Below are 26,870 nucleotides of genomic sequence, written 5' to 3' on the forward strand. Positions count from 1 at the left end.
TAAGGTCAGTGGTGGGTTAGAGAGAGAGTGGGTTAGAGAGACAGAGGATTAGAGCGAGGAGAGAGAGGGTTAGAGAGGGAGGGGTTAGGGAGAGAGAGGGTTAGAGCGAGAGAGAGGGTTAGACAGAGAGAGAGGGTTAGACAGAGAGAGAGGGTTAGACAGAGAGAGAGGGTTAGACAGAGAGAGAGTTAGAGAGAGAGAGGGTTAGAGAGAGAGGGTTAGACAGAGAGAGAGGGTTAGACAGAGAGAGGGGGTTAGACAGAGAGGGTTAGAGATAGAGAGAGGGCGAGAGAGAGAGGGCTAGAGAGAGAGAGAGAGGGTTAGAGAGAGAGAGAGGGGGTTAGAGAGGGCGAGAGGGTTAGAGGGAGAGAGAGGGTTAGACAGAGAGAGAGGGTTAGAGAGAGAGAGAGGGTTACAGAGGGAGAGGGGGTTAGACAGAGAGGGTTAGAGATAGAGAAGAGGGCGAGAGAGAGAGGGTTAGAGAGAGAGAGGGTTAGACAGAGAGAGAGAGAGAGAGGGTTAGAGAGAGAGAGGGTTAGAGATGCCCTCCTCCCTCAGTAACACTGCCCCCCTCCCTCAGTAACACCCCCCTCCCTCAGTAAACACTGCCCCCCCTCCCTCAGTAACACCCCCTCCCTCAGTAACACTGCCCCCCCCTCCCTCAGTAACCCCCCCCCCTCAGTAACCCCCCCTCCCTCAGTAACACTGCCCCCCCCCTCCCTCAGTAACACCCCCTCCCCTCAGTAACACTGCCCCCCCTCCTCAGTAACACTGCCCCCCCCTCAGTAACACTGCCCCCCTCTCAGTAACACTGCCCCCCTCCCTCAGTAACCCCCCTCCCTCAGTAACACTGCCCCCCCCCTCCCTCAGTAACACCCCCTCCCTCAGTAACACTGCCCCCCCCTCCCTCAGTAACACTGCCCCCCCTCCCTCAGTAACACTGCACCCCCTCCTCAGTAACACTGCCCCCTCCCTCAGTAACACTGCCCCCCTCCCTCAGTAACACCCCCTCCCTCCCTCAGTAACACCGCCCCCCCTCCCTCAGTAACACTGCCCCCCTCCCTCAGTAACACTGCCCCCCCCTCAGTAACACTGCCCCCCCTCCCTCAGTAACACCCCCTCCCTCCCTCAGTAACACCCCCTCCCTCAGTAACACTGCCCCCTCCCTCAGTAACACTACCCCCCTCCCTCAGTAACCCCCCCTCCCTCAGTAACCCCCCCCTCCCGCAGTAACACCCCCTCCCGCAGTAACACTGCCCCCTCCCTCAGTAACACTGCCCCCCCTCCCTCAGTAACACTGCCCCCCCTCCCTCAGTAACACTGCCTCCCTCAGTAACACTGCCCCCCCTCCCTCAGTAACCCCCCCTCCCTCAGTAACCCCCCTCCCTCAGTAACACTGCCTCCCTCAGTAACACCCCCTCCCTCAGTAACACTGCCCCCCCCCCCCTCCCTCAGTAACACCCCCTCCCTCAGTAACACCCCCTCCCTCAGTAACACTGCACCCCCCTCCCTCAGTAACACTGCCCCCCCTCCCCTCAGTAACACTGCCTCCCTCAGTAACACTGCCCCCCCCCTCCCTCAGTAACCCCCCTCCCTCAGTAACACTGCCTCCCTCAGTAACACCCCCTCCCTCAGTAACACTGCCCCCCCTCAGTAACACCCCCCCCTCCCTCAGTAACACTGCACCCCCTCCCTCAGTAACACTGCCCCCCCCTCAGTAACACCCCCTCCCTCAGTAACACTGCCCCCCCTCCCTCAGTAACACTGCCCCCCTCCCTCAGTAACACTGCCCCCCCCTCCCTCAGTAACCCCCCTCCCTCAGTAACACCCCCTCCCTCAGTAACACTGCCTCCCTCAGTAACACTGCCCCCTCCCTCAGTAACACCCCTCCCTCAGTAACACCCCCTCCCTCAGTAACACTGCCTCCCTCAGTAACACTGCACCCCTCCCTCAGTAACACTGCCCCCCTCCCTCAGTAACACTGCCCCCCCCTCCCTCAGTAACACCCCCTCCCTCAGTAACACCCCCTCCCTCAGTAACACTGCCTCCCTCAGTAACACTGCCCCCCCCTCCCTCAGTAACCCCCCTCCCTCAGTAACACTGCCTCCCTCAGTAACACTGCCTCCCTCAGTAACACTGCCCCCCTCCCTCAGTAACACTGCCCCCCCCTCCCTCAGTAACACTGCCCCCCCCCTCAGTAACACTGCCCCCCCCCTCCCTCAGTAACCCCCCTCCCTCAGTAACACCCCCTCCCTCGGTAACACCCCCTCCCTCAGTAACACTGCCCCCCTCCCTCAGTAACACTGCCCCCCTCCCTCAGTAACACTGCCCCCCCCTCCCTCAGTAACACCCCTCCCTCAGTAACACTGCCCCCCCCTCCCTCAGTAACACTGCCCCCCCCTCCCTCAGTAACACCCCTCCCTCAGTAACACCCCCTCCCTCAGTAACACTGCCTCCCTCAGTAACACTGCACCCCTCCCTCAGTAACACTGCCCCCCTCCCTCAGTAACACTGCCCCCCCCTCCCTCAGTAACACCCCCTCCCTCAGTAACACTGCCTCCCTCAGTAACACTGCCCCCCCCTCCCTCAGTAACCCCCCTCCCTCAGTAACACTGCCTCCCTCAGTAACACTGCCTCCCTCAGTAACACTGCCCCCTCCCTCAGTAACACTGCCCCCCCCTCCCTCACTAACACTGCCCCCCCCCTCAGTAACACTGCCCCCCCCTCCCTCAGTAACCCCCCTCCCTCAGTAACACCCCCTCCCTCAGTAACACCCCCTCCCTCAGTAACACTGCCCCCCTCCCTCAGTAACACTGCCCCCCTCCCTCAGTAACACTGCCCCCCCCTCCCTCAGTAACACCCCTCCCTCAGTAACACTGCCCCCCTCCCTCAGTAACACTGCACCCCCTCCCTCAGTAACACCCCTCCCTCAGTAACACTGCCCCCCCCTCCCTCAGTAACACTGCCCCCCCCTCCCTCAGTAACACCCCTCCCTCAGTAACACTGCCCCCCTCCCTCAGTAACACTGCCCCCCTCCCTCAGTAACACTGCCCCCCCCTCCCTCAGTAACACCCCTCCCTCAGTAACACTGCCCCCCCCTCCCTCAGTAACACTGCCCCCCCCTCCCTCAGTAACACCCCTCCCTCAGTAACACTGCTCCCCTCCCTCAGTAACACTGCCCCCCTCCCTCAGTAACACTGCCCCCCCCCTCCCTCAGTAACACCCCTCCCTCAGTAACACTGCCCCCCCCTCCCTCAGTAACACCCCTCCCTCAGTAACACTGCCCCCCCTCCCTCAGTAACACTGCCCCCCTCCCTCAGTAACACTGCACCCCCTCCCTCAGTAACACCCCTCCCTCAGTAACACTGCCCCCCCCTCCCTCAGTAACACTGCCCCCCCTCCCTCAGTAACACTGCCCCCCCTCCCTCAGTAACACTGCCTCCCTCAGTAACACTGCCCCCCCCTCCCTCAGTAACCCCCCTCCCTCAGTAACCCCCCTCCCTCAGTAACACTGCCTCCCTCAGTAACACCCCCTCCCTCAGTAACACTGCCCCCCCTCCCTCAGTAACACCCCCTCCCTCAGTAACACCCCCTCCCTCAGTAACACTGCACCCCCTCCCTCAGTAACACTGCCCCCCCTCCCTCAGTAACACTGCCTCCCTCAGTAACACTGCCCCCCCCTCCCTCAGTAACCCCCCTCCCTCAGTAACACTGCCTCCCTCAGTAACACCCCCTCCCTCAGTAACACTGCCCCCCCTCAGTAACACCCCCTCCCTCAGTAACACTGCACCCCCTCCCTCAGTAACACTGCCCCCCCTCAGTAACACCCCCTCCCTCAGTAACACTGCCCCCCCTCCCTCAGTAACACTGCCCCCCTCCCTCAGTAACACTGCCCCCCCCTCCCTCAGTAACCCCCCTCCCTCAGTAACACCCCCTCCCTCAGTAACACTGCCTCCCTCAGTAACACTGCCCCCTCCCTCAGTAACACCCCTCCCTCAGTAACACCCCCTCCCTCAGTAACACTGCCTCCCTCAGTAACACTGCACCCCTCCCTCAGTAACACTGCCCCCCTCCCTCAGTAACACTGCCCCCCCCTCCCTCAGTAACACCCCCTCCCTCAGTAACACCCCCTCCCTCAGTAACACTGCCTCCCTCAGTAACACTGCCCCCCCCTCCCTCAGTAACCCCCCTCCCTCAGTAACACTGCCTCCCTCAGTAACACTGCCCCCCTCCCTCAGTAACACTGCCCCCCCCTCCCTCAGTAACACTGCCCCCCCCTCAGTAACACTGCCCCCCCCTCCCTCAGTAACCCCCCTCCCTCAGTAACCCCCCTCCCTCAGTAACACCCCCTCCCTCGGTAACACCCCCTCCCTCAGTAACACTGCCCCCCTCCCTCAGTAACACTGCCCCCCTCCCTCAGTAACACTGCCCCCCCCCTCCCTCAGTAACACCCCTCCCTCAGTAACACTGCCCCCCTCCCTCAGTAACACTGCACCCCCTCCCTCAGTAACACCCCTCCCTCAGTAACACTGCCCCCCCCTCCCTCAGTAACACTGCCCCCCCCTCCCTCAGTAACACTGCCCCCCCCCTCCCTCAGTAACACCCCTCCCTCAGTAACACCCCCTCCCTCAGTAACACTGCCTCCCTCAGTAACACTGCACCCCTCCCTCAGTAACACTGCCCCCCTCCCTCAGTAACACTGCCCCCCCCTCCCTCAGTAACACCCCCTCCCTCAGTAACACTGCCTCCCTCAGTAACACTGCCCCCCCCTCCCTCAGTAACCCCCCTCCCTCAGTAACACTGCCTCCCTCAGTAACACTGCCTCCCTCAGTAACACTGCCCCCTCCCTCAGTAACACTGCCCCCCCCTCCCTCACTAACACTGCCCCCCCCTCAGTAACACTGCCCCCCCCTCCCTCAGTAACCCCCCTCCCTCAGTAACACCCCCTCCCTCAGTAACACCCCCTCCCTCAGTAACACTGCCCCCCTCCCTCAGTAACACTGCCCCCCTCCCTCAGTAACACTGCCCCCCCCTCCCTCAGTAACACCCCTCCCTCAGTAACACTGCCCCCCTCCCTCAGTAACACTGCACCCCCTCCCTCAGTAACACCCCTCCCTCAGTAACACTGCCCCCCCCTCCCTCAGTAACACTGCCCCCCCCTCCCTCAGTAACACCCCTCCCTCAGTAACACTGCCCCCCTCCCTCAGTAACACTGCCCCCCTCCCTCAGTAACACTGCCCCCCCCTCCCTCAGTAACACCCCTCCCTCAGTAACACTGCCCCCCCCTCCCTCAGTAACACTGCCCCCCCCTCCCTCAGTAACACCCCTCCCTCAGTAACACTGCTCCCCTCCCTCAGTAACACTGCCCCCCTCCCTCAGTAACACTGCCCCCCCCTCCCTCAGTAACACCCCTCCCTCAGTAACACTGCCCCCCCCCTCCCTCAGTAACACCCCTCCCTCAGTAACACTGCCCCCCCTCCCTCAGTAACACTGCCCCCCTCCCTCAGTAACACTGCACCCCCTCCCTCAGTAACACCCCTCCCTCAGTAACACTGCCCCCCCCTCCCTCAGTAACACTGCCCCCCCTCCCTCAGTAACACTGCCCCCCTCCTCTACCCTCCAGGCCCCAGCTGCTGGTCCTGTTAAAGTTGGACGAGGATCTCCACGTGAAGTATCCACGCCTGCTCACCTTCGCCTCGCAACTGAAGGCGGGCAAGGGCCTGACCATCGTGGGCTCGGTCCTGACCGGGAACTTCCTGGAAAACTACGGAGAAGCTCTGGCTGCTGAGCAGGTACTCGGAGGAGCTGGCGGAGGTTACTGAGATAGGGAGGGGTGTCGGGGCTGGAGGAGGTTACAGAGATCGGGAGGGGTGTCGGGGCTGGAGGAGGTTACAGAGATCGGGAGCGTTGTAGGGGCTGGAGGAGGTTACAGAGATCGGGAGGGGTGTCGGGGCTGGAGGAGGTTACTGAGAGAGGGAGGGGTGTCGGGGCTGGAGGAGGTTACAGAGATCGGGAGGGGTGTCGGGGCTGGAGGAGGTTACAGAGATAGGGAGGGTTGTCGGGGCTGGGGGAGTTTACAGAGATAGGGAGGGTTGTCGGGGCTGGGGGAGTTTACAGAGATAGGGAGGGTTGTCGGGGCTGGCGGAGGTTACAGAGATCGGGAGGGGTGTCGGGGCTGGAGGAGGTTACAGGGATAGGGAGGGTTGTAGAGACTGGAGGAGGTTACAGAGATAGGCAGGGGGGTAGGGGGCTGGAGGAGGTTACTGAGATAGGGAGGGTTGTCGGGGCTGGAGGAGGTTACTGAGAGAGGGAGGGGTGTAGGGGCTGGAGGAGGTTACTGAGAGAGGGAGGGGTGTCGGGGCTGGAGGAGGTTACAGAGATCGGGAGGGGTGTCGGAGGAGCTGGCGGAGGTTACTGAGAGAGGGAGGGGTGTCGGGGGGCTGGAGGAGCTTACTGAGATAGGGAGGGGTGTCGGGGCTGGAGGAGGTTACAGAGATAGGGAGGGGTGTCGGGGCTGGGGGAGTTTACAGAGATACGGAGGGTTGTCGGGGCTGGCGGAGGTTACTGAGAGAGGAAGGGGTGTCGGAGGAGCTGGCGGAGGTCACTGAGAGAGGGAGGGGTGTAGGGGGACAGGAGGAGGTTACTGAGATAGGGAGGGGCGTAGGGGGACAGGAGGAGGTTACAGGGATAGGGAGGGGTGTCGGGGCTGGAGGAGGTTACAGAGATAGGGAGGGTTGTCGGGGCTGGGGGAGTTTACAGAGATACGGAGGGTTGTCGGGGCTGGCGGAGGTTACTGAGAGAGGGAGGGGTGTCGGAGGAGCTGGCGGAGGTCACTGAGAGAGGGAGGGGTGTAGGGGGACAGGAGGAGGTTACTGAGATAGGGAGGGGCGTAGGGGGACAGGAGGAGGTTACAGGGATAGGGAGGGGTGTCGGGGCTGGAGGAGGTTACAGAGATAGGGAGGGGTGTAGGTGGCTGGATGAGGTTACAGAGATAGGGAGCGTTGTAGGGGCTGGAGGAGGTTACAGAGATAGGGAGGGTTGTAGGGGGACTGGAGGAGGTTACAGAGATAGGGAGGGTTGTAGGGGCTGGAGGAGGTTACAGAGATAGGGAGGGGTGTAGGGGCTGGAGGAGGTTACAGAGATAGGGAGGGTTGTAGGGGCTGGAGGAGGTTACAGAGATAGGGAGGGTTGTAGGGGCTGGAGGAGGTTACAGAGATAGGGAGGGGTGTAGGTGGCTGGATGAGGTTACAGAGATAGGGAGGGTTGTAGGGGGCTGGAGGATGTTATTGAGATAGGGAGGGTTGTAGAGACTGGAGGAGGTTACAGAGATAGGCAGGGTTGTAGGGGCTGGAGGAGGTTACAAAGATAGGGAGGGTTGTAGGAGCTGGCGGAGGTTACAGAGATAGGGAGGGGTGTAGGGGACTGGAGGAGGTTACAGAGATAGGGAGGGGTGTCAGGGCTGGAGGAGGTTACAGAGATAGGGAGGGTTGTAGGAGCTGGCGGAGGTTACAGAGATAGGGAGGGTTGTAGGGACTGGACACGGTTACAGAGATAGGGAGGGTTGGAGGGGGTTTGAGGAGGTTACAGAGATGGGGAGGATTGTTGGGGCCGGGGCAGGTTACTGGGATAGGGAGGGGTGTCGGGGCCGGGGCAGGTTACTGGGATAGGGAGGGGTGTCGGGGCAGGTTACTGGGATAGGGAGGGGTGTTGGGGGAGGTTACTGGGATAGGGAGGGGTGTCGGGGCCGGGGCAGGTTACTGGGATAGGGAGGGGTGTTGGGGCAGGTTACTGGGATAGGGAGGGGTGTTGGGGTTGGGGCAGGTTACTGGGATAGGGAGGGGTGTCGGGGCAGGTTACTGGGATAGGGAGGAGTGTCGGGTTCGGGGCAGGTTACTGGGATGGGGAGGGGTGTCGGGGCTGGGGCAGGTTACTGGGATAGGGAGGGGTGTTGGGGCAGGTTACTGGGATAGGGAGGGGTGTCGGGGCAGGTTACTGGGATAGGGAGGGGTGTTGGGGCCGGGGCAGGTTACTGAGATAGGGAGGGGTGTTGGGGCCGGGGCAGGTTACTGGGATAGGGAGGGGTGTCGGGGCCGGGGCAGGTTACTGGGATAGGGAGGGGTGTCGGGGCCGGGGCAGGTTACTGGGATAGGGAGGGGTGTCGGGGCCGGGGCAGGTTACTGGGATAGGGAGGGGTGTCGGGGTTGGGGCAGGTTACTAGGATAGGGAGGGGTGTTGGGGCCGGGGCAGGTTACTGGGATAGGGAGGGGTGTCGGGGCAGGTTACTGGGATAGGGAGGGGTGTCGGGGCAGGTTACTGGGATAGGGAGGGGTGTTGGGGCAGGTTGCTGGGATAGGGAGGGGTGTCGGGGCCGGGGCAGGTTACTGGGATAGGGAGGGGTGTTGGGGCCGGGGCAGGTTACTGGGACAGGGAGGGGTGTTGGGGCCGGGGCAGGTTACTGGGACAGGGAGGGGTGTCGGGGCAGGTTACTGGGATAGGGAGGGGTGTCGGGGCCGGGGCAGGTTACTGGGATAGGGAGGGGTGTTGGGGCCGGGGCAGGTTACTGGGATAGGGAGGGGTGTCGGGGCCGGGGCAGGTTACTGGGATAGGGAGGGGTGTTGGGGCCGGGGCAGGTTACTGGGATAGGGAGGGGTGTCGGGGCAGGTTACTGGGATAGGGAGGGGTGTCGGGGCAGGTTACTGGGATAGGGAGGGGTGTTGGGGCAGGTTGCTGGGATAGGGAGGGGTGTCGGGGCCGGGGCAGGTTACTGGGATAGGGAGGGGTGTTGGGGCCGGGGCAGGTTACTGGGACAGGGAGGGGTGTTGGGGCCGGGGCAGGTTACTGGGACAGGGAGGGGTGTCGGGGCAGGTTACTGGGATAGGGAGGGGTGTCGGGGCCGGGGCAGGTTACTGGGATAGGGAGGGGTGTTGGGGCCGGGGCAGGTTACTGGGATAGGGAGGGTTGTCGGGGCCGGGGCAGGTTACTGGGATAGGGAGGGGTGTTGGGGCCGGGGCAGGTTACTGGGATAGGGAGGGGTGTCGGGGCCGGGGCAGGTTACTGGGATAGGGAGGGGTGTCGGGGCCGGGGCAGGTTACTGGGATAGGGAGGGGTGTCGGGGCCGGGGCAGGTTACTGGGATAGGGAGGGGTGTCGGGGCCGGGGCAGGTTACTGGGACAGGGAGGGGTGTCGGGGCCGGGGCAGGTTACTGGGATAGGGAGGGGTGTCGGGGCAGGTTACTGGGACAGGGAGGGGTGTCGGGGCCGGGGCAGGTTACTGGGATAGGGAGGGGTGTTGGGGCAGGTTGCTGGGATAGGGAGGGGTGTTGGGGCCGGGGCAGGTTACTGGGACAGGGAGGGGTGTCGGGGCCGGGGCAGGTTACTGGGATAGGGAGGGGTGTTGGGGCAGGTTACTGGGATAGGGAGGGGTGTTGGGGCCGGGGCAGGTTACTGGGACAGGGAGGGGTGTTGGGGCCGGGGCAGGTTACTGGGACAGGGAGGGGTGTTGGGGCCGGGGCAGGTTACTGGGATAGGGAGGGGTGTTGGGGCAGGTTACTGGGATAGGGAAGGGTGTCGGGGCCGGGGCAGGTTACTGGGATAGGGAGGGGTGTTAGGGCCGGGGCAGGTTACTGGGATAGGGAGGGGTGTCGGGGCCGGGGCAGGTTACTGGGATAGGGAGGGGTGTTGGGGCCGGGGCAGGTTGCTGGGATAGGGAGGGGTGTCGGGGCAGGTTACTGGGATAGGGAGGGGTGTTGGGGCAGGTTACTGGGATAGGGAGGGGTGTCGGGGCCGGGGCAGGTTACTGGGATAGGGAGGGGTGTTGGGGCCGGGGCAGGTTACTGGGACAGGGAGGGGTGTTGGGGCAGGTTACTGGGATAGGGAGGGGTGTCGGGGCCGGGGCCGGTTACTGGGACAGGGAGGGGTGTTGGGATCGGGGCAGGTTACTGGGATAGGGAGGGGTGTTGGGGCTGGGGCAGGTTACTGGGACAGGGAGGGGTGTCGGGGCCGGGGCAGGTTACTGGGATAGGGAGGGGTGTTGGGGCAGGTTACTGGGATAGGGAGGGGTGTCGGGGCCGGGGCAGGTTACTGGGATAGGGAGGGGTGTTGGGGCCGGGGCAGGTTACTGGGATAGGGAGGGGTGTTGGGGCCGGGGCAGGTTACTGGGTTAGGGAGGGGTGTTGGGGCAGGTTACTGGGATAGGGAGGGGTGTCGGGGCCGGGGCAGGTTACTGGGATAGGGAGGGGTGTTGGGGCCGGGGCAGGTTACTGGGATAGGGAGGGGTGTTGGGGCTGGGGCAGGTTACTGGGATAGGGAGGGGTGTTGGGGCTGGGGCAGGTTACTGGGACAGGGAGGGGTGTTGGGGCAGGTTACTGGGACAGGGAGGGGTGTTGGGGCCGGGGCAGGTTACTGGGATAGGGAGGGGTGTTGGGGCTGGGGCAGGTTACTGGGATAGGGAGGGGTGTCGGGGCCGGGGCAGGTTACTGGGATAGGGAGGGGTGTTGGGGCTGGGGCAGGTTACTGGGATAGGGAGGGGTGTTGGGGCCGGGGCAGGTTACTGGGATAGGGAGGGGTGTTGGGGCCGGGGCAGGTTACTGCGATAGGGAGGGGTGTTGGGGATGGGGCAGGTTACTGGGACAGGGAGGGGTGTCGGGGCTGGGGCAGGTTACTGGGATAGGGAGGGGTGTTGGGGCAGGTTACTGGGATAGGGAGGGGTGTTGGGGCTGGGGCAGGTTACTGGGATAGGGAGGGGTGTTGTGGCAGGTTACTGGGATAGGGAGGGGTGTTGGGGCCGGGGCAGGTTACTGGGACAGGGAGGGGTGTTGGGGCCGGGGCAGGTTACTGGGACAGGGAGGGGTGTTGGGGCCGGGGCAGGTTACTGGGATAGGGAGGGGTGTTGGGGCAGGTTACTGGGATAGGGAAGGGTGTCGGGGCCGGGGCAGGTTACTGGGATAGGGAGGGGTGTTGGGGCCGGGGCAGGTTACTGGGACAGGGAGGGGTGTCGGGGCCGGGGCAGGTTACTGGGATAGGGAGGGGTGTTGGGGCCGGGGCAGGTTACTGGGATAGGGAGGGGTGTTGGGGCAGGTTGCTGGGATAGGGAGGGGTGTTGGGGCAGGTTACTGGGATAGGGAGGGGTGTTGGGGCCGGGGCAGGTTACTGGGATAGGGAGGGGTGTTGGGGCCGGGGCAGGTTACTGGGACAGGGAGGGGTGTTGGGGCAGGTTACTGGGATAGGGAGGGGTGTCGGGGCCGGGGCCGGTTACTGGGACAGGGAGGGGTGTTGTGATCGGGGCAGGTTACTGGGATAGGGAGGGGTGTTGGGGCAGGTTACTGGGATAGGGAGGGGTGTTGGGGCCGGGGCAGGTTACTGGGATAGGGAGGGGTGTTGGGGCCGGGGCAGGTTACTGGGACAGGGAGGGGTGTTGGGGCAGGTTACTGGGATAGGGAGGGGTGTCGGGGCCGGGGCAGGTTACTGGGACAGGGAGGGGTGTTGGGGCAGGTTACTGGGATAGGGAGGGGTGTTGGGGCCGGGGCAGGTTACTGGGACAGGGAGGGGTGTTGGGACAGGTTACTGGGATAGGGAGGGGTGTCGGGGCCGGGGCAGGTTACTGGGACAGGGAGGGGTGTTGTGATCGGGGCAGGTTACTGGGATAGGGAGGGGTGTTGTGATCGGGGCAGGTTACTGGGATAGGGAGGGGTGTTGGGGCTGGGGCAGGTTACGGGGACAGGGAGGGGTGTCGGGGCCGGGGCAGGTTACTGGGATAGGGAGGGGTGTCGGGGCCGGGGCAGGTTACTGGGATAGGGAGGGGTGTTGGGGCAGGTTACTGGGATAGGGAGGGGTGTCGGGGCCGGGGCAGGTTACTGGGATAGGGAGGGGTGTCGGGGCCGGGGCAGGTTACTGGGATAGGGAGGGGTGTTGGGGCCAGGGCAGGTTACTGGGATTGGGAGGGGTGTTGGGGCTGGGGCAGGTTACTGGGATAGGGAGGGGTGTTGGGGCCGGGGCAGGTTACTGGGTTAGGGAGGGGTGTTGGGGCAGGTTACTGGGATAGGGAGGGGTGTCGGGGCCGGGGCAGGTTACTGGGATAGGGAGGGGTGTTGGGGCCGGGGCAGGTTACTGGGATAGGGAGGGGTGTTGGGGCTGGGGCAGGTTACTGGGATAGGGAGGGGTGTTGGGGCTGGGGCAGGTTACTGGGACAGGGAGGGGTGTTGGGGCAGGTTACTGGGATAGGGAGGGGTGTCGGGGCCGGGGCCGGTTACTGGGATAGGGAGGGGTGTCGGGGCCGGGGCAGGTTACTGGGATAGGGAGGGGTGTTGGGGCCGGGGCAGGTTACTGGGATAGGGAGGGGTGTTGGGGCTGGGGCAGGTTACTGGGATAGGGAGGGGTGTTGGGGCTGGGGCAGGTTACTGGGACAGGGAGGGGTGTTGGGGCAGGTTACTGGGACAGGGAGGGGTGTTGGGGCCGGGGCAGGTTACTGGGATAGGGAGGGGTGTTGGGGCTGGGGCAGGTTACTGGGATAGGGAGGGGTGTCGGGGCCGGGGCAGGTTACTGGGATAGGGAGGGGTGTCGGGGCCGGGGCAGGTTACTGGGATAGGGAGGGGTGCCGGGGCAGGTTACTGGGATAGGGAGGGTTGTCGGGGCCGGGGCAGGTTACAGGGACAGGGAGGGGTGTTGGGGCAGGTTGCTGGGATAGGGAGGGGTGTTGGGGCCGGGGCAGGTTACTGGGACAGGGAGGGGTGTCGGGGCCGGGGCAGGTTACTGGGATAGGGAGGGGTGTTGGGGCAGGTTACTGGGATAGGGAGGGGTGTTGGGGCCGGGGCAGGTTACTGGGATAGGGAGGGGTGTTGGGGCAGGTTACTGGGACAGGGAGGGGTGTTGGGGCCGGGGCAGGTTACTGGGATAGGGAGGGGTGTTGGGGCTGGGGCAGGTTACTGGGATAGGGAGGGGTGTCGGGGCCGGGGCAGGTTACTGGGATAGGGAGGGGTGTCGGGGCCGGGGCAGGTTACTGGGATAGGGAGGGGTGCCGGGGCAGGTTACTGGGATAGGGAGGGTTGTCGGGGCCGGGGCAGGTTACAGGGACAGGGAGGGGTGTTGGGGCAGGTTACTGGGATAGGGAGGGGTGTTGGGGACGGGGCAGGTTATTGGGATAGGGAGGGGTGTCGGGGCCGGGGCAGGTTACTGGGATAGGGAGGGTTGTTGGGGCTGGGTCAGGTTACTGGGACAGGGAGGGGTGTTGGGGCCGGGGCAGGTTACTGGGATAGGAAGGGGTGTCGGGGCCGGGGCAGGTTACTGGGATAGGGAGGGGTGTTGGGGCCGCGGCAGGTTACTGGGATAGGGAGGGGTGTTGGGGATGGGGCAGGTTACTGGGACAGGGAGGGGTGTCGGGGCTTGGGCAGGTTACTGGGATAGGGAGGGGTGTTGGGGCCGGGGCAGGTTACTGGGATAGGGAGGGGTGTTGGGGCTGGGGCAGGTTACTGGGATAGGGAGGGGTGTTGGGGCCGGTGCAGGTTACTGGGATAGGGAGGGGGGCCGGGGCAGGTTAATGGGACAGGGAGGGTTGTTGGGGCCGGGGCAGGTTACTGGGATAGGGAGGGGTGTTGTGGCAGGTTACTGGGATAGGGAGGGTTGTTGGGGCCGGGGCAGGTTACTGGGATAGGGAGGGGTGTTGGGGCCGGGGCCGGTTACTGGGACAGGGAGGGGTGTTGGGGCCGGGGCCGGTTACTGGGACAGGGAGGGGTGTTGGGGCAGGTTACTGGGATAGGGAGGGGGGCCGGGGCAGGTTACTGGGATAGGGAGGGGTGTTGGGGCCGGGGCAGGTTACTGGGATAGGGAGGGATGTTGGGGCCGGGGCAGGTTACTGGGATAGGGAGGGGTGTTGGGGCCGGGGCAGGTTACTGGGACAGGGAGGGGGGCCGGGGCAGGTTACTGGGACAGGGAGGGGGGCCGGGGCAGGTTACTGGGACAGGGAGGGTTGTTGGGGCCGGGGCAGGTTACTGGGATAGGGAGGGGTGTTGGGGCAGGTTACTGGGATAGGGAGGGGTGTTGGGGCTGGTTACTGGGATAGGGAGGGGTGTTGGGGCCGGGGCAGGTTACTGGGACAGGGAGGGGTGTCGGGGCCGGGGCAGGTTACTGGGATAGGGAGGGGTGTTGGGGCAGGTTACTGGGATAGGGAGGGGTGTCGGGGCCGGGGCAGGTTACTGGGATAGGGAGGGGTGCCGGGGCAGGTTACTGGGATAGGGAGGGGTGTTGGGGCCGGGGCAGGTTACTGGGATAGGGAGGGGTGCCGGGGCAGGTTACTGGGATAGGGAGGGGTGTTGGGGCAGGTTACTGGGATAGGGAGGGGTGTCGGGGCCGGGGCAGGTTACTGGGATAGGAAGGGGTGTCGGGGCCGGGGCAGGTTACTGGGATAGGGAGGGGTGTTGGGGCTGGGGCAGGTTACTGGGATAGGGAGGGGTGTTGGGGCCGCTGCAGGTTACTGGGACAGGGAGGGTTGTTGGGGCAGGTTACTGGGATAGGGAGGGGTGTTGGGGCAGGTTACTGGGATAGGGAGGGTTGTTGGGGCAGGTTACTGGGATAGGGAGAGGTGTCGGGGCCGGGGCAGGTTACTGGGATAGGGAGGGGTGTTGGGGCAGGTTACTGGGATAGGGAGGGGTGTTGGTGCCGGGGCAGGTTACTGGGATAGGAAGGGGTGTCGGGGCCGGGGCAGGTTACTGGGATAGGGAGGGGTGTTGGGGCAGGTTACTGGGATAGGGAGGGGTGTTGGGGCTGGGGCAGGTTACTGGGATAGGGAGGGTTGTTGGGGCAGGTTACTGGGATAGGGAGGGGTGTCGGGGCCGGGGCAGGTTACTGGGATAGGGAGGGGTGTTGGGGCCGGGGCAGGTTACTGGGATAGGGAGGGGTGTCGGGGCTGGGGCAGGTTACTGGGATAGGGAGGGGTGTCGGGGCCGGGGCAGGTTACTGGGATAGGGAGGGGTGTTGGGGCCGGGGCAGGTTACTGGGATAGGGAGGGGTGTCGGGGCCGGGGCAGGTTACTGGGATAGGGAGGGGTGTCGGGGCTGGGGCAGGTTACTGGGATAGGGAGGGGTGTCGGGGCAGGTTACTGGGATAGGGAGGGGTGTTGGGGCCGGGGCAGGTTACTGGGATATGGAGGGGTGTTGGGGCCGGGGCAGGTTACTGGGATAGGGAGGGGTGTTGGGGCAGGTTACTGGGATAGGGAGGGGTGTTGGGGCCGGGGCAGGTTACTGGGACAGGGAGGGGTGTCGTGGCCGGGGCAGGTTACTGGGATAGGGAGGGGTGTTGGGGCAGGTTACTGGGATAGGGAGGGGTGTTGGGGCAGGTGACTGGGACAGGGAGGGGTGTTGGGGCCGGGGCAGGTTACTGGGATAGGGAGGGGTGTCGGGGCCGGGGCAGGTTACTGGGATAGGGAGGGGTGTTGGAGCAGGTTACTGGGATAGGGAGGGGTGTTGGGGCCGGGGCAGGTTACTGGGATAGGGAGGGGTGTTGGGGCCGGGGCAGGTTACTGGGATAGGGAGGGGTGTTGGGGCAGGTTACTGGGACAGGGAGGGGTGTCGGGGCCGGGGCAGGTTACTGGGATAGGGAGGGGTGTTGGGGCAGGTTACTGGGATAGGGAGGGGTGTCGGGGCCGGGGCAGGTTACTGGGATAGGGAGGGGTGTTGGGGCCGGGGCAGGTTACTGGGATAGGGAGGGGTGTTGGGGCAGGTTACTGGGATAGGGAGGGGTGTCGGGGCCGGGGCAGGTTACTGGGATAGGGAGGGGTGTTGGGGCCGGGGCAGGTTACTGGGATAGGGAGGGTTGTTGGGGCAGGTTACTGGGATAGGGAGGGGTGTCGGGGCCGGGGCAGGTTACTGGGATAGGGAGGGGTGTTGGGGCCGGGGCAGGTTACTGGGATAGGGAGGGGTGTCGGGGCTGGGGCAGGTTACTGGGATAGGGAGGGGTGTCGGGGCCGGGGCAGGTTACTGGGATAGGGAGGGGTGTTGGGGCCGGGGCAGGTTACTGGGATAGGGAGGGGTGTCGGGGCCGGGGCAGGTTACTGGGATAGGGAGGGGTGTCGGGGCAGGTTACTGGGATAGGGAGGGGTGTTGGGGCAGGTTACTGGGATATGGAGGGGTGTTGGGGCCGGGGCAGGTTACTGGGATAGGGAGGGGTGTTGGGGCAGGTTACTGGGATAGGGAGGGGTGTTGGGGCCGGGGCAGGTTACTGGGATAGGGAGGGGTGTTGGGGCAGGTTACTGGGATAGGGAGGGGTGTTGGGGCAGGTGACTGGGACAGGGAGGGGTGTTGGGGCCGGGGCCGGTTACTGGGACAGGGAGGGGTGTCGGGGCAGGTTACTGGGATAGGGAGGGGTGTTGGGGCTGGGGCAGGTTACTGGGATAGGGAGGGGTGTTGGGGCCGGGGCAGGTTACTGGGATAGGGAGGGGTGTTGGGGCCGGGGCAGGTTACTGGGATAGGGAGGGGTGTCGGGGCAGGTTACTGGGATAGGGAGGGGTGTTGGAGCAGGTTACTGGGATAGGGAGGGGTGTTGGGGCCGGGGCAGGTTACTGGGATAGGGAGGGGTGTCGGGGCCGGGGCAGGTTACTGGGATAGGGAGGGGTGTTGGGGCCGGGGCAGGTTACTGGGACAGGGAGGGGTGTTGGGGCCGGGGCAGGTTACTGGGATAGGGAGGGGTGTTGGGGCAGGTTACTGGGACAGGGAGGGGTGTCGGGGCCGGGGCAGGTTACTGGGATAGGGAGGGGTGTCGGGGCAGGTTACTGGGATAGGGAGGGTTGTCGGGGCCGGGGCAGGTTACTGGGACAGGGAGGGGTGTCGGGGCCGGGGCAGGTTACTGGAATAGGGAGGGGTGTCGGGGCCGGGGCAGGTTACTGGGATAGGGAGGGGTGTTGGGGCCGGGGCAGGTTACAGGGATAGGGAGGGGTGTTGGGGCCGGGGCAGGTTACAGGGATAGGGAGGGGTGTCGGGGCCGGGGCAGGTTACTGGGATGGGGAGGGGTGTCGGGGCCGGGGCAGGTTACAGGGATAGGGAGGGGTGTCGGGGCCGGGGCAGGTTACTGGGATAGGGAGGGGTGTCGGGGCCGGGGCAGGTTACTGGGATAGGGAGGGGTGTTGGGGCTGGGGCAGGTTACAGGGATAGGGAGGGGTGTCGGGGCCGGTTACTGGGATAGGGAGGGGTGTCGGGGCCGGGGCAGGTTACTGGGATAGGGAGGGGTGTCGGGGTCGGGGCAGGTTACTGGGATAGGGAGGGGTGTCGGGGCCGGGGCAGGTTACTGGGATAGGGAGGGGTGTCGGGGACGGGGCAGGTTACTGGGACAGGGAGGGGGGCCGGGGCAGGTTACTGGGATAGGGAGGTGTGTCGGGGCCGGGGCAGGTTCCTGGGACAGGGAGGGGTGTCGGGGCAGGTTACTGGGATAGGGAGGGGTGTTGGGGCCGGGGCAGGTTACTGGGACAGGGAGGGGGGCCGGGGCAGGTTACTGGGACAGGGAGGGGGGCCGGGGCAGCTTACTGGGACAGGGCGGGGTGTTGGGGGTGGGGCAGGTTCCTGGGATAGGGAGGGGTGTTGGGGCCGGGGCAGGTTACTGGGACAGGGAGGGGTGTTGGGGCAGGTTACTGGGACAGGGAGGGGGGCCGGGGCAGGTTACTGGGACAGGGAGGGGTGTTGGGGCTGGGGCAGGTTACTGGGACAGGGAGGGGTGTTGGGGGTGGGGCAGGTTACTGGGACAGGGAGGGGGGCCGGGGCAGGTTACTGGGACAGGGAGGGGGGCCGGGGCAGGTTACTGGGACAGGGAGGGGGGCCGGGGCAGGTTACTGGGACAGGGAGGGGGGCCGGGGCAGGTTACTGGGACAGGGAGGGGGGCCGGGGCAGCTTACTGGGACAGGGCGGGGTGTTGGGGGTGGGGCAGGTTCCTGGGATAGGGAGGGGTGTTGGGGCCGGGGCAGGTTACTGGGACAGGGAGGGGTGTTGGGGCAGGTTACTGGGACAGGGAGGGGGGCCGGGGCAGGTTACTGGGACAGGGAGGGGTGTTGGGGCTGGGGCAGGTTACTGGGACAGGGAGGGGTGTTGGGGGTGGGGCAGGTTACTGGGACAGGGAGGGGGGCCGGGGCAGGTTACTGGGACAGGGAGGGGGGCCGGGGCAGGTTACTGGGACAGGGAGGGGGGCCGGGGCAGGTTACTGGGACAGGGAGGGGGGCCGGGGCAGGTTACTGGGACAGGGAGGGGGGCCGGGGCAGGTTACTGGGACAGGGAGGGGTGTTGGGGCCGGGGCAGGTTACTGGGACAGGGCAGTGGGCTGTGCGTTTGGGGCAGTGAAGGGTCTGATGAGATTCTCTCTGTGCACAGACGATCAAGATGCTGATGGAGAAGGAGAGGGTGAAGGGTTTCTGCCAGGTCGTGGTTGCTGCGAAGGTCCGCGAGGGAGTGTCGCACCTCATCCAGTCCTGTGGATTGGGCGGAATGAAACACAACACGGTTGTGATGGGCTGGCCCAACTGCTGGAGGCAGAGCGAAGACCCCCGGGCCTGGAAAACCTTCATCGGTGGGTGTGAAACTCCCTCAGTACTGACCCTCTGACAGTGCGGCACTCCCTCAGTACTGACCCTGTGACAGTGCGGCACTCCCTCAGTACTGACACTCTGACAGTGCGGCACTCCCTCAGTACTGACCCTCTGACAGTGCAGCACTCCCTCAGTACTGACCCTCTGACAGTGCAGCACTCCCTCAGTACTGACCCTCTGACAGTGCGGCACTCCCTCAGTACTGAACCTCTGACAGTGCAGCACTCCCTCAGTACTGACCCTCTGACAGTGCGGCACTCCCTCAGTACTGAACCTCTGACAGTGCGGCGCTCCCTCAGTACTGACCCTCTGACAGTGCAGCACTCCCTCAGTACTGACCCTCTGACAGTGCAGCACTCCCTCAGTACTGACCCTCTGACAGTGCAGCACGCCCTCAGTACTGACCCTCTGACAGTGCAGCACTCCCTCAGTACTGACCCTCTGACAGTGCGGCGCTCCCTCAGTACTGACCCTCTGACAGTGCAGCACTCCCTCAGTACTGACCCTCTGACAGTGCAGCACTCCCTCAGTACTGACCCTCTGACAGTGCGGCACTCCCTCAGTAATGACCCTCTGAGAGTGCGGCACTCCCTCAGTACTGACCCTCCGACAGTGCAGCTCTCCCTCAGTACTGACCCTCTGACAGTGCGGCACTCCCTCAGTACTGACCCTCTGACAGTGCGGCACTCCCTCAGTACTGACCCTCTGACAGTGCAGCTCTCCCTCAGTACTGACCCTCTGACAGTGCAGAACTCCCTCAGTACTGACCCTCTGACAGTGCAGCACTCCCTCAGTACTCACCCTCTGACAGTGCAGCACGCCCTCAGTATTGACCCTCTGACAGTGCGGCACTCCCTCAGTACTGACCCTCTGACAGTGCAGCACTCCTTCAGTACTGACCCTCTGTCAGTGCGGCACTCCCTCAGTACTGACCATCTGACAGTGCAGCACTCCCTCAGTACTGACTCTCTGACAGTGCGGCACTCCCTCAGTACTGACCCTCTGACAGTGCGGCACTCCCTCAGTACTGACGCTCTGACAGTGCAGCACTCCCTCAGTACTGACCCTCTGACAGTGCGACGCTCCCTCAGTACTGACCCTCTGACAGTGCGGCACTCCCTCAGTACTGACCCTCTGACAGTGCAGCACTCCCTCAGTACTGACCCTCTGACAGCGCGGCACTCCGTCAGTACTGACCCTCTGACAGCGCGGCACTCCCTCAGTACTGACCCTCTGACAGCGCGGCACTCCCTCAGTACTGACCCTCTGACAGTGCGGCACTCCCTCAGTACTGACACTCTGACAGTGTGGCACTCCCTCAGTACTGACTCTCTGACAGTGCGGCACTCTCTCAGTACTGACCCTCGGACAGTGCGGCACTCCCTCAGTACTGACCCTCTGACAGTGCGGCACTCCCTCTGTACTGACCCTCTGACAGTGCGGCACTCCCTCAGTACTGACCCTCTGACAGTGCAGCACTCCCTCAGTACTGACCCTCTGACAGTGCGGCACTCCCTCTGTACTGACCCTCTGACAGTGCGGCGCTCCCTCAGTACTGACCCTCTGACAGTGCAGCACTCCCTCAGTACTGACCCTCTGACAATGCAGCACTCCCTCAGTACTGACCCTCTGACCGTGTGGCACTCCCTCAGTACTGACCCTCTGACAATGCAGCACTCCCTCAGTACTGACCCTCTGACAGGGCAGCACTCCCTCAGTACTGACTCTCTGACAATGCAGCACTCCCTCAGTACTGACCCTCTGACAATGCGGCGCTCACTCAGTACTGACCCTCTGACAATGCAGCACTCCCTCAGTACTGACCCTCTGACAATGCAGCACTCCCTCAGTACTGACCTTCTGACAGTGTGGCGCTCCCTCAGTACTGACCCTCTGACAGTGCGGCACTGCCTCAGTACTGACCCTCTGACAGTGCGACACTCCCTCAGTACTGACCCTCTGACAGCGCGGCACTCCCTCAGTACTGACCCTCTGACAGCGCGGCACTCCCTCAGTACTGACACTCTGACAGTGTGGCACTCCCTCAGTACTGACCCTCTGACGGTGCGGCACTCTCTCAGTACTGACCCTCGGACAGTGCGGCACTCCCTCAGTACTGACCCTCTGACAGTGCGGCACTCCCTCTGTACTGACCCTCTGACAGTGCAGCACTCCCTCAGTACTGACCCTCTGACAGTGCGACACTCCCTCAGTACTGACGCTCTGACAGCGCGGCACTCCCTCAGTACTGACCCTCTGACAGCGCGGCACTCCCTCAGTACTGACACTCTGACAGTGTGGCACTCCCTCAGTACTGACCCTCTGACAGTGCGGCACTCTCTCAGTACTGACCCTCGGACAGTGCGGCACTCCCTCAGTACTGACCCTCTGACAGTGTGGCACTCCCTCTGTACTGACCCTCTGACAGTGCGGCACTCCCTCAGTACTGACCCTCTGACAGTGCGGCACTCCCTCAGTACTGACCCTCTGACAGTGCGGCACTCCCTCTGTACTGACCCTCTGACAGTGCGGCGCTCCCTCAGTACTGACCCTCTGACAGTGCAGCACTCCCTCAGTACTGACCCTCTGACAATGCAGCACTCCCTCAGTACTGACCCTCTGACAGTGCGGCACTCCCTCAGTACTGACCCTCTGACAATGCAGCACTCCCTCAGTACTGACCCTCTGACAGTGCGGCACTCCCTCAGTACTGACCATCTGACAGAGCGGCACTCCCTCAGTACTGACCCTCTGACAGTGCGGCACTCCCTCAGTACTGACCCTCTGACAATGCAGCACTCCCTCAGTACTGACTCTCTGACAGTGCAGCACTCCCTCAGTACTGACCCTCCGACAGTGTGGCGCTCCCTCAGTACTGACCCTCTGACAGGGCGGCACTCCCTCAGTACTGACCCTCTGACAGTGCGGCACTCCCTCAGTACTGACCCTCTGACAGGGCGGCACTCCCTCAGTACTGACCCTCTGACAGTGCAGCACTCCCTCAGTACTGACCCTCTGACAGTGCGGCGCTCCCTCAGTACTGACCCTCTGACAGAGCAGCACTCCCTCAGTACTGACCCTCTGACAGTGCAGCACTCCCTCAGTACTGACCCTCTGACAGTGCAGCACTCCCTCAGTACTGACCCTCTGACAGTGCAGCACTCCCTCTGTACTGACCCTCTGACAGGGCAGCACTCCCTCAGTACTGACTCTCTGACAATGCAGCACTCCCTCAGTACTGACCCTCTAACAATGCGGCGCTCACTCAGTACTGACCCTCTGACAATGCAGCACTCCCTCAGTACTGACCCTCTGACAGTGTGGCACTCCCTCAGTACTGACCCTCTGACAGTGCAGCACTCCCTCAGTACTGACCCTCTGACAGTGCAGCACTCCCTCAGTACTGACCCTGTGACAGTGCGGCACTCCCTCAGTACTGACCCTCTGACAGTGCGGCACTCCCTCAGTACTGACCCTCTGACAGTGCGGCACTCCCTCAGTACTGACCCTCTGACAGTGCGGCACTCCCTCAGTACTTACCCTGACAGTGCAGCACTCCCTCAGTTCTGACCCTCTGACAGTGCTGCACTCCCTCAGTACTGACCGTCTGACAGTGCGGCACTCCCTCAGTACTGACCCTCTGACAGTGCAGCACTCCCTCAGTACTGACCCTCTGACAGTGCAGCGCTCCTTCAGTACTGACCCTCTGACAGTGCGGTGCTCCCTCAGTACTGACCCTCTGACAGTGCGGCACTCCCACAGTACTGCCCCTCTGACTGTGCGGCACTCCCTCAGTACTGACCCTTTGACAGTGCAGCACTCCCTCAGTACTGACCCTCTGACAGTGCGGCACTCCCTCAGTACTGACCCTCTGACAGTGCGGCGCTCCCTCAGTACTGACGCTCTGACAGTGCGGCACTCCCTCAGTACTGACCATCTGACAGTACGGGACTCCCTCAGTACTGACCCTCTGACAGTGCGGCACTCCCTCAGTACTGCCCCTCTGACAGTGCGGCACTCCCTCAGTACTGCCCCTCTGACAGTGCGGCACTCCCTCAGTACTGACCCTCTGAAAGTGCGGCTCTCCCTCAGTACTGACCCTCTGACAGTGCAGCACTCCCTCAGTACTGACCCTCTGACAGAGCAGCACTCCCTCAGTACTGACCCTCTGACAGTGCGGCACTCCCTCAGTACTGACCCTCTGACAGTGCGGCACTCCCTCAGTACTGACCCTCTGACAGTGCTGCACTCCTCAGTACGACCCTCTGACAGTGCAGCACTCCCTCAGTACTGACCCTCTGACAGTGCGGCACTCCCTCAGTACTGACCCTCTGACAGTGCGGCGCTGCCTCAGTACTGAGCCTCTGACAGTGCGGCGCTCTCTCAGTACTAACCCTCTGACAGTGCGGCACTCCCTCAGTACTGACCTTCTGACAGTGCGGCACTCCCTCAGTACTGACCCTCTGACAGTGCGGTGCTCCCTCAGTACTGACCCTCTGACAGTGCGGCGCTCTCTCAGTACTAACCCTCTGACAGTGCGGCACTCCCTCAGTACTGACCCTCTGACCGTGTGGCACTCCCTCAGTACTGACCCTCTGACAGTGCTGCACTCCTCAGTACTGACCCTCTGACAGTGCGGTACTCCCTCAGTACTGACCCTCCGACAGTGCGGCACTCCCTCAGTACTGACCCTCTGACAGTGCGGCGCCCCCTCAGTACTGACCCTGTGACAGTGCGGCACTCCCTCAGTACTGACCCTCTGACAGTGCAGCTCTCCTTCAGTACTGACCCTCTGACAGTGCAACACTCCCTCAGTACTGCCCCTCTGACTGTGCGGCACTCCCTCAGTACTGACCCTCTGACAGTGCAGCACTCCCTCAGTACTGACCCTCTGACAGTGCGGCACTCCCTCAGTACTGACCCTCTGACAGTGCGGCGCTCCCTCAGTACTGACGCTCTGACAGTGCGGCACTCCCTCAGTGCTGACCATCTGACAGTGCGGCACTCCCTCATTACTGACCCTCTGACAGTGCGGCACTCCCTCAGTACTGCCCCTCTGACAGTGCGGCACTCCCTCAGTACTGCCCCTCTGACAGTGCGGCACTCCCCCAGTTCTGACCCTCTGAAAGTGCGGCACTCCCTCAGTACTGACCCTCTGACAGTGCAGCACTCCCTCAGTACTGACCCTCTGACAGTGCAGCACTCCCTCAGTACTGACCCTCTGACAGTCCGGCACTCCCTCAGTACTGACCCTCTGACAGTGCGGCGCTCCCTCAGTACTGACCCTCTGACAGTGCGGCACTCCCTCAGTACTAACCATCTGACAGTGCGGCACTCCCTCAGTACTGACCCTCTGACACTGCGGCACTCCCTCAGTACTGACCCTCTGACAGTGCGGCGCTCCCTCAGTACTGACCCTCTGACAGCGCGGCACTCCCTCAGTACTGACCCTCTGACAGTGCGGTGCTCCCTCAGTACTGACCCTCTGACAGTGCGGCGCTCTCTCAATACTAACCCTCTGACAGTGCGGCACTCCCTCAGTACTGACCTTCTAACAGTGCGGCACTCCCTCAGTACTGACCCTCTGACAGTGCTGCACTCCTCAGTACTGACCCTCTGACAGTGCGGCGCTCCCTCAGTACTGACCCTCTGACAGTGTGGCACTCCCTCAGTACTGACCCTCTGACAGTGCGGCACTCCCTCAGTACTGACCCTCTGACAGTGTGGCACTCCCTCAGTACTGACCCTCTGACAGTGCGACACTCCCTGAGTACTGACCCTCTGACAGTGCGGTGCTCCCTCAGTACTGACCCTCTGACAGTGCGGCGCTCCCTCAGTACTGACCCTCTGACAGTGCGGCACTCCCTCAGTACTGACCTTCTGACAGTGCGGCACTCCCTCAGTACTGACCCTCTGACAGTGCTGCACTCCTCAGTACTGACCCTCTGACAGTGCGGCGCTCCCTCAGAACTGACCCTCTGACAGTGCGGTACTCCCTCAGTACTGACCCTCCGACAGTGCGGCACTCCCTCAGTACTGACCCTCTGACAGTGTGGCGCCCCCTCAGTACTGACCCTGTGACAGTGCGGCACTCCCTCAGTACTGACCCTCTGACAGTGCAGCGCTCCTTCAGTACTGACCCTCTGACAGTGCAACACTCCCTCAGTACTGCCCCTCTGACTGTGCGGCACTCCCTCAGTACTGACCCTCTGACAGTGCAGCACTCCCTCAGTACTGACCCTCTGACAGTGCGGCACTCCCTCAGTACTGACCCTCTGACAGTGCGGCGCTCCTTCAGTACTGACGCTCTGACAGTGCGGCACTCCCTCAGTACTGACCATCTGACAGTGCGGCACTCCCTCAGCACTGACCCTCTGACAGTGCGGCACTCCCTCAGTACTGCCCCTCTGACAGTGCGGCACTCCCTCAGTACTGCCCCTCTGACAGTGCGGCACTCCCTCAGTACTGACCCTCTGAAAGTGCGGCACTCCCTCAGTACTGACCCTCTGACAGTGCAGCACTCCCTCAGTACTGACCCTCTGACAGAGCAGCACTCCCTCAGTACTGACCCTCTGACAGTGCGGCACTCCCTCAGTACTGACCCTCTGACAGTGCGGCGCTCCCTCAGTACTGACCCTCTGACAGTGCGGCACTCCCTCAGTACTAACCATCTGACAGTGCGGCACTCCCTCAGTACTGACCCTCTGACACTGCGGCACTCCCTCAGTACTGACCCTCTGACAGTGCGGCACTCCCTCAGTACTGACCCTCTGACAGTGCGGCGCTCCCTCAGTACTGACCCTCTGACAGTGCGGAACTCCCTCAGTACTGACCCTCTGACAGTGCGGTGCTCCCTCAGTACTGACCCTCTGACAGTGCGGCGCTCTCTCAATACTAACCCTCTGACAGTGCGGCACTCCCTCAGTACTGACCTTGTGACAATGCGGCACTCCCTCAGTACTGACCCTCTGACAATGCTGCACTCCTCAGTACTGACCCTCTGACAGTGCGGCGCTCCCTCAGTACTGACCCTCTGACAGTGCGGCGCTCCCTCAGTACTGACGCTCTGACAGTGCGGCGCTCCCTCAGTACTGACCCTCTGACAGTGCGGCGCCCCCTCAGTACTGACCCTCTGACAGTGCTGCACTCCCTCAGTACTGACCCTCTGACAGTGCGGCACTCCCTCAGTACTGACCCTCTGACAGTGTGGCACTCCCTCAGTACTGACCCTCTGACAGTGCGACACTCCCTGAGTACTGACCCTCTGACAGTGCGGAACTCCCTCAGTACTGACCCTCTGACAGTGCGGCGCTCCCTCAGTACTGACCCTCTGACAGTGCTGCGCTCCCTCAGTACTGACCCTCGACAGTGCGGCGCTCCCTCAGTACTGACCCTCTGACAGTGCGGCGCTCCTTCAGTACTGACTCTCTGACAGTGCAGCACTCCCTCAGTACTGACCCTCTGACAGTGCGGAGCTCCCTCAGCAGTGACGCTCTGACAGTGCGGCACTCCCTCAGTACTGACCCTCTGACAGTGCGGCGCTCCCTCAGTACTGACCCTCTGACAGTGCGGCGCTCCCTCAGTACTGACCCTCTGACAGTGCGGCACTCCCTCAGTACTGACCCTCTGACAGTGCAGCACTCCCTCAGTACTGACCCTCTGACCGTGCAGCGCTCCCTCAGTACTGACCCTCTGACAGTGCGGCACTCCCTCAGTACTGACCCTCTGACAGTGCAGCACTCCCTCAGTACTGACCCTCTGACAGTGCAGCACTCCCTCAGTACTGACCCTCTGACAGTGCAGCACCCCCTCAGTACTGACCCTCTGACAGTGTGGCACTCCCTCAGTACTGACCTTCTGACAGTGCGGCACTCCCTCAGTACTGACCCTCTGACAGTGCTGCACTCCTCAGTACTGACCCTCTGACAGTGCGGCGCTCCCTCAGTACTGACCCTCTGACAGTGCGGCGCTCCCTCAGTACTGACCCTCTGACAGTGCGGCGCTCCTTCAGTACTGACTCTCTGACAGTGCAGCGCTCCCGCAGTACTGACCCTCTGACAGTGTGGCGCTCCCTCAGTACTGACCCTCTGACAGTGCGGCACTCCCTCAGTACTGACCCTCTGACAGTGCGGCGCTCCCTCAGTACTGACCCTCTGACAGTGCGGCGCTCCTTCAGTACTGACTCTCTGACAGTGCAGCGCTCCCTCAGTACTGACCCTCTGACAGTGCAGCACTCCCTCAGTACTGACCCTCTGACAGTGCGACACTCCCTGAGTACTGACCCTCTGACAGTGCGGAACTCCCTCAGTACTGACCCT

At 63.2% G+C, this 26,870-nt stretch overlaps 2 protein-coding genes across 2 annotated transcripts in view; both read left to right on the plus strand.

The window, feature by feature from the left end:
- Positions 1-20, plus strand: part of mettl3 (methyltransferase like 3) — a 73,968-nt gene extending 73,948 nt beyond the window's left edge. Inside the window, exon 5 of the mRNA XM_072506015.1 lies at positions 5-20. Within this exon, the coding sequence (XP_072362116.1) occupies positions 5-20 (16 nt within the window). The remainder of the gene's footprint in view (positions 1-4) is intronic.
- LOC140422583 (solute carrier family 12 member 6) overlaps positions 1-26,870 on the plus strand; it is a 539,853-nt gene that overhangs the window by 428,925 nt on the left and 84,058 nt on the right. The window contains exons 4-5 of the mRNA XM_072507591.1: positions 5,624-5,792; positions 18,338-18,533. Of these exons, the coding sequence (XP_072363692.1) occupies positions 5,624-5,792; positions 18,338-18,533 (365 nt within the window). The remainder of the gene's footprint in view (positions 1-5,623; positions 5,793-18,337; positions 18,534-26,870) is intronic.

The sequence above is a fragment of the Scyliorhinus torazame genome, chromosome 5 (assembly GCF_047496885.1).
Source record: "Scyliorhinus torazame isolate Kashiwa2021f chromosome 5, sScyTor2.1, whole genome shotgun sequence".
Taxonomy (NCBI): Eukaryota; Metazoa; Chordata; class Chondrichthyes; order Carcharhiniformes; family Scyliorhinidae; genus Scyliorhinus; species Scyliorhinus torazame.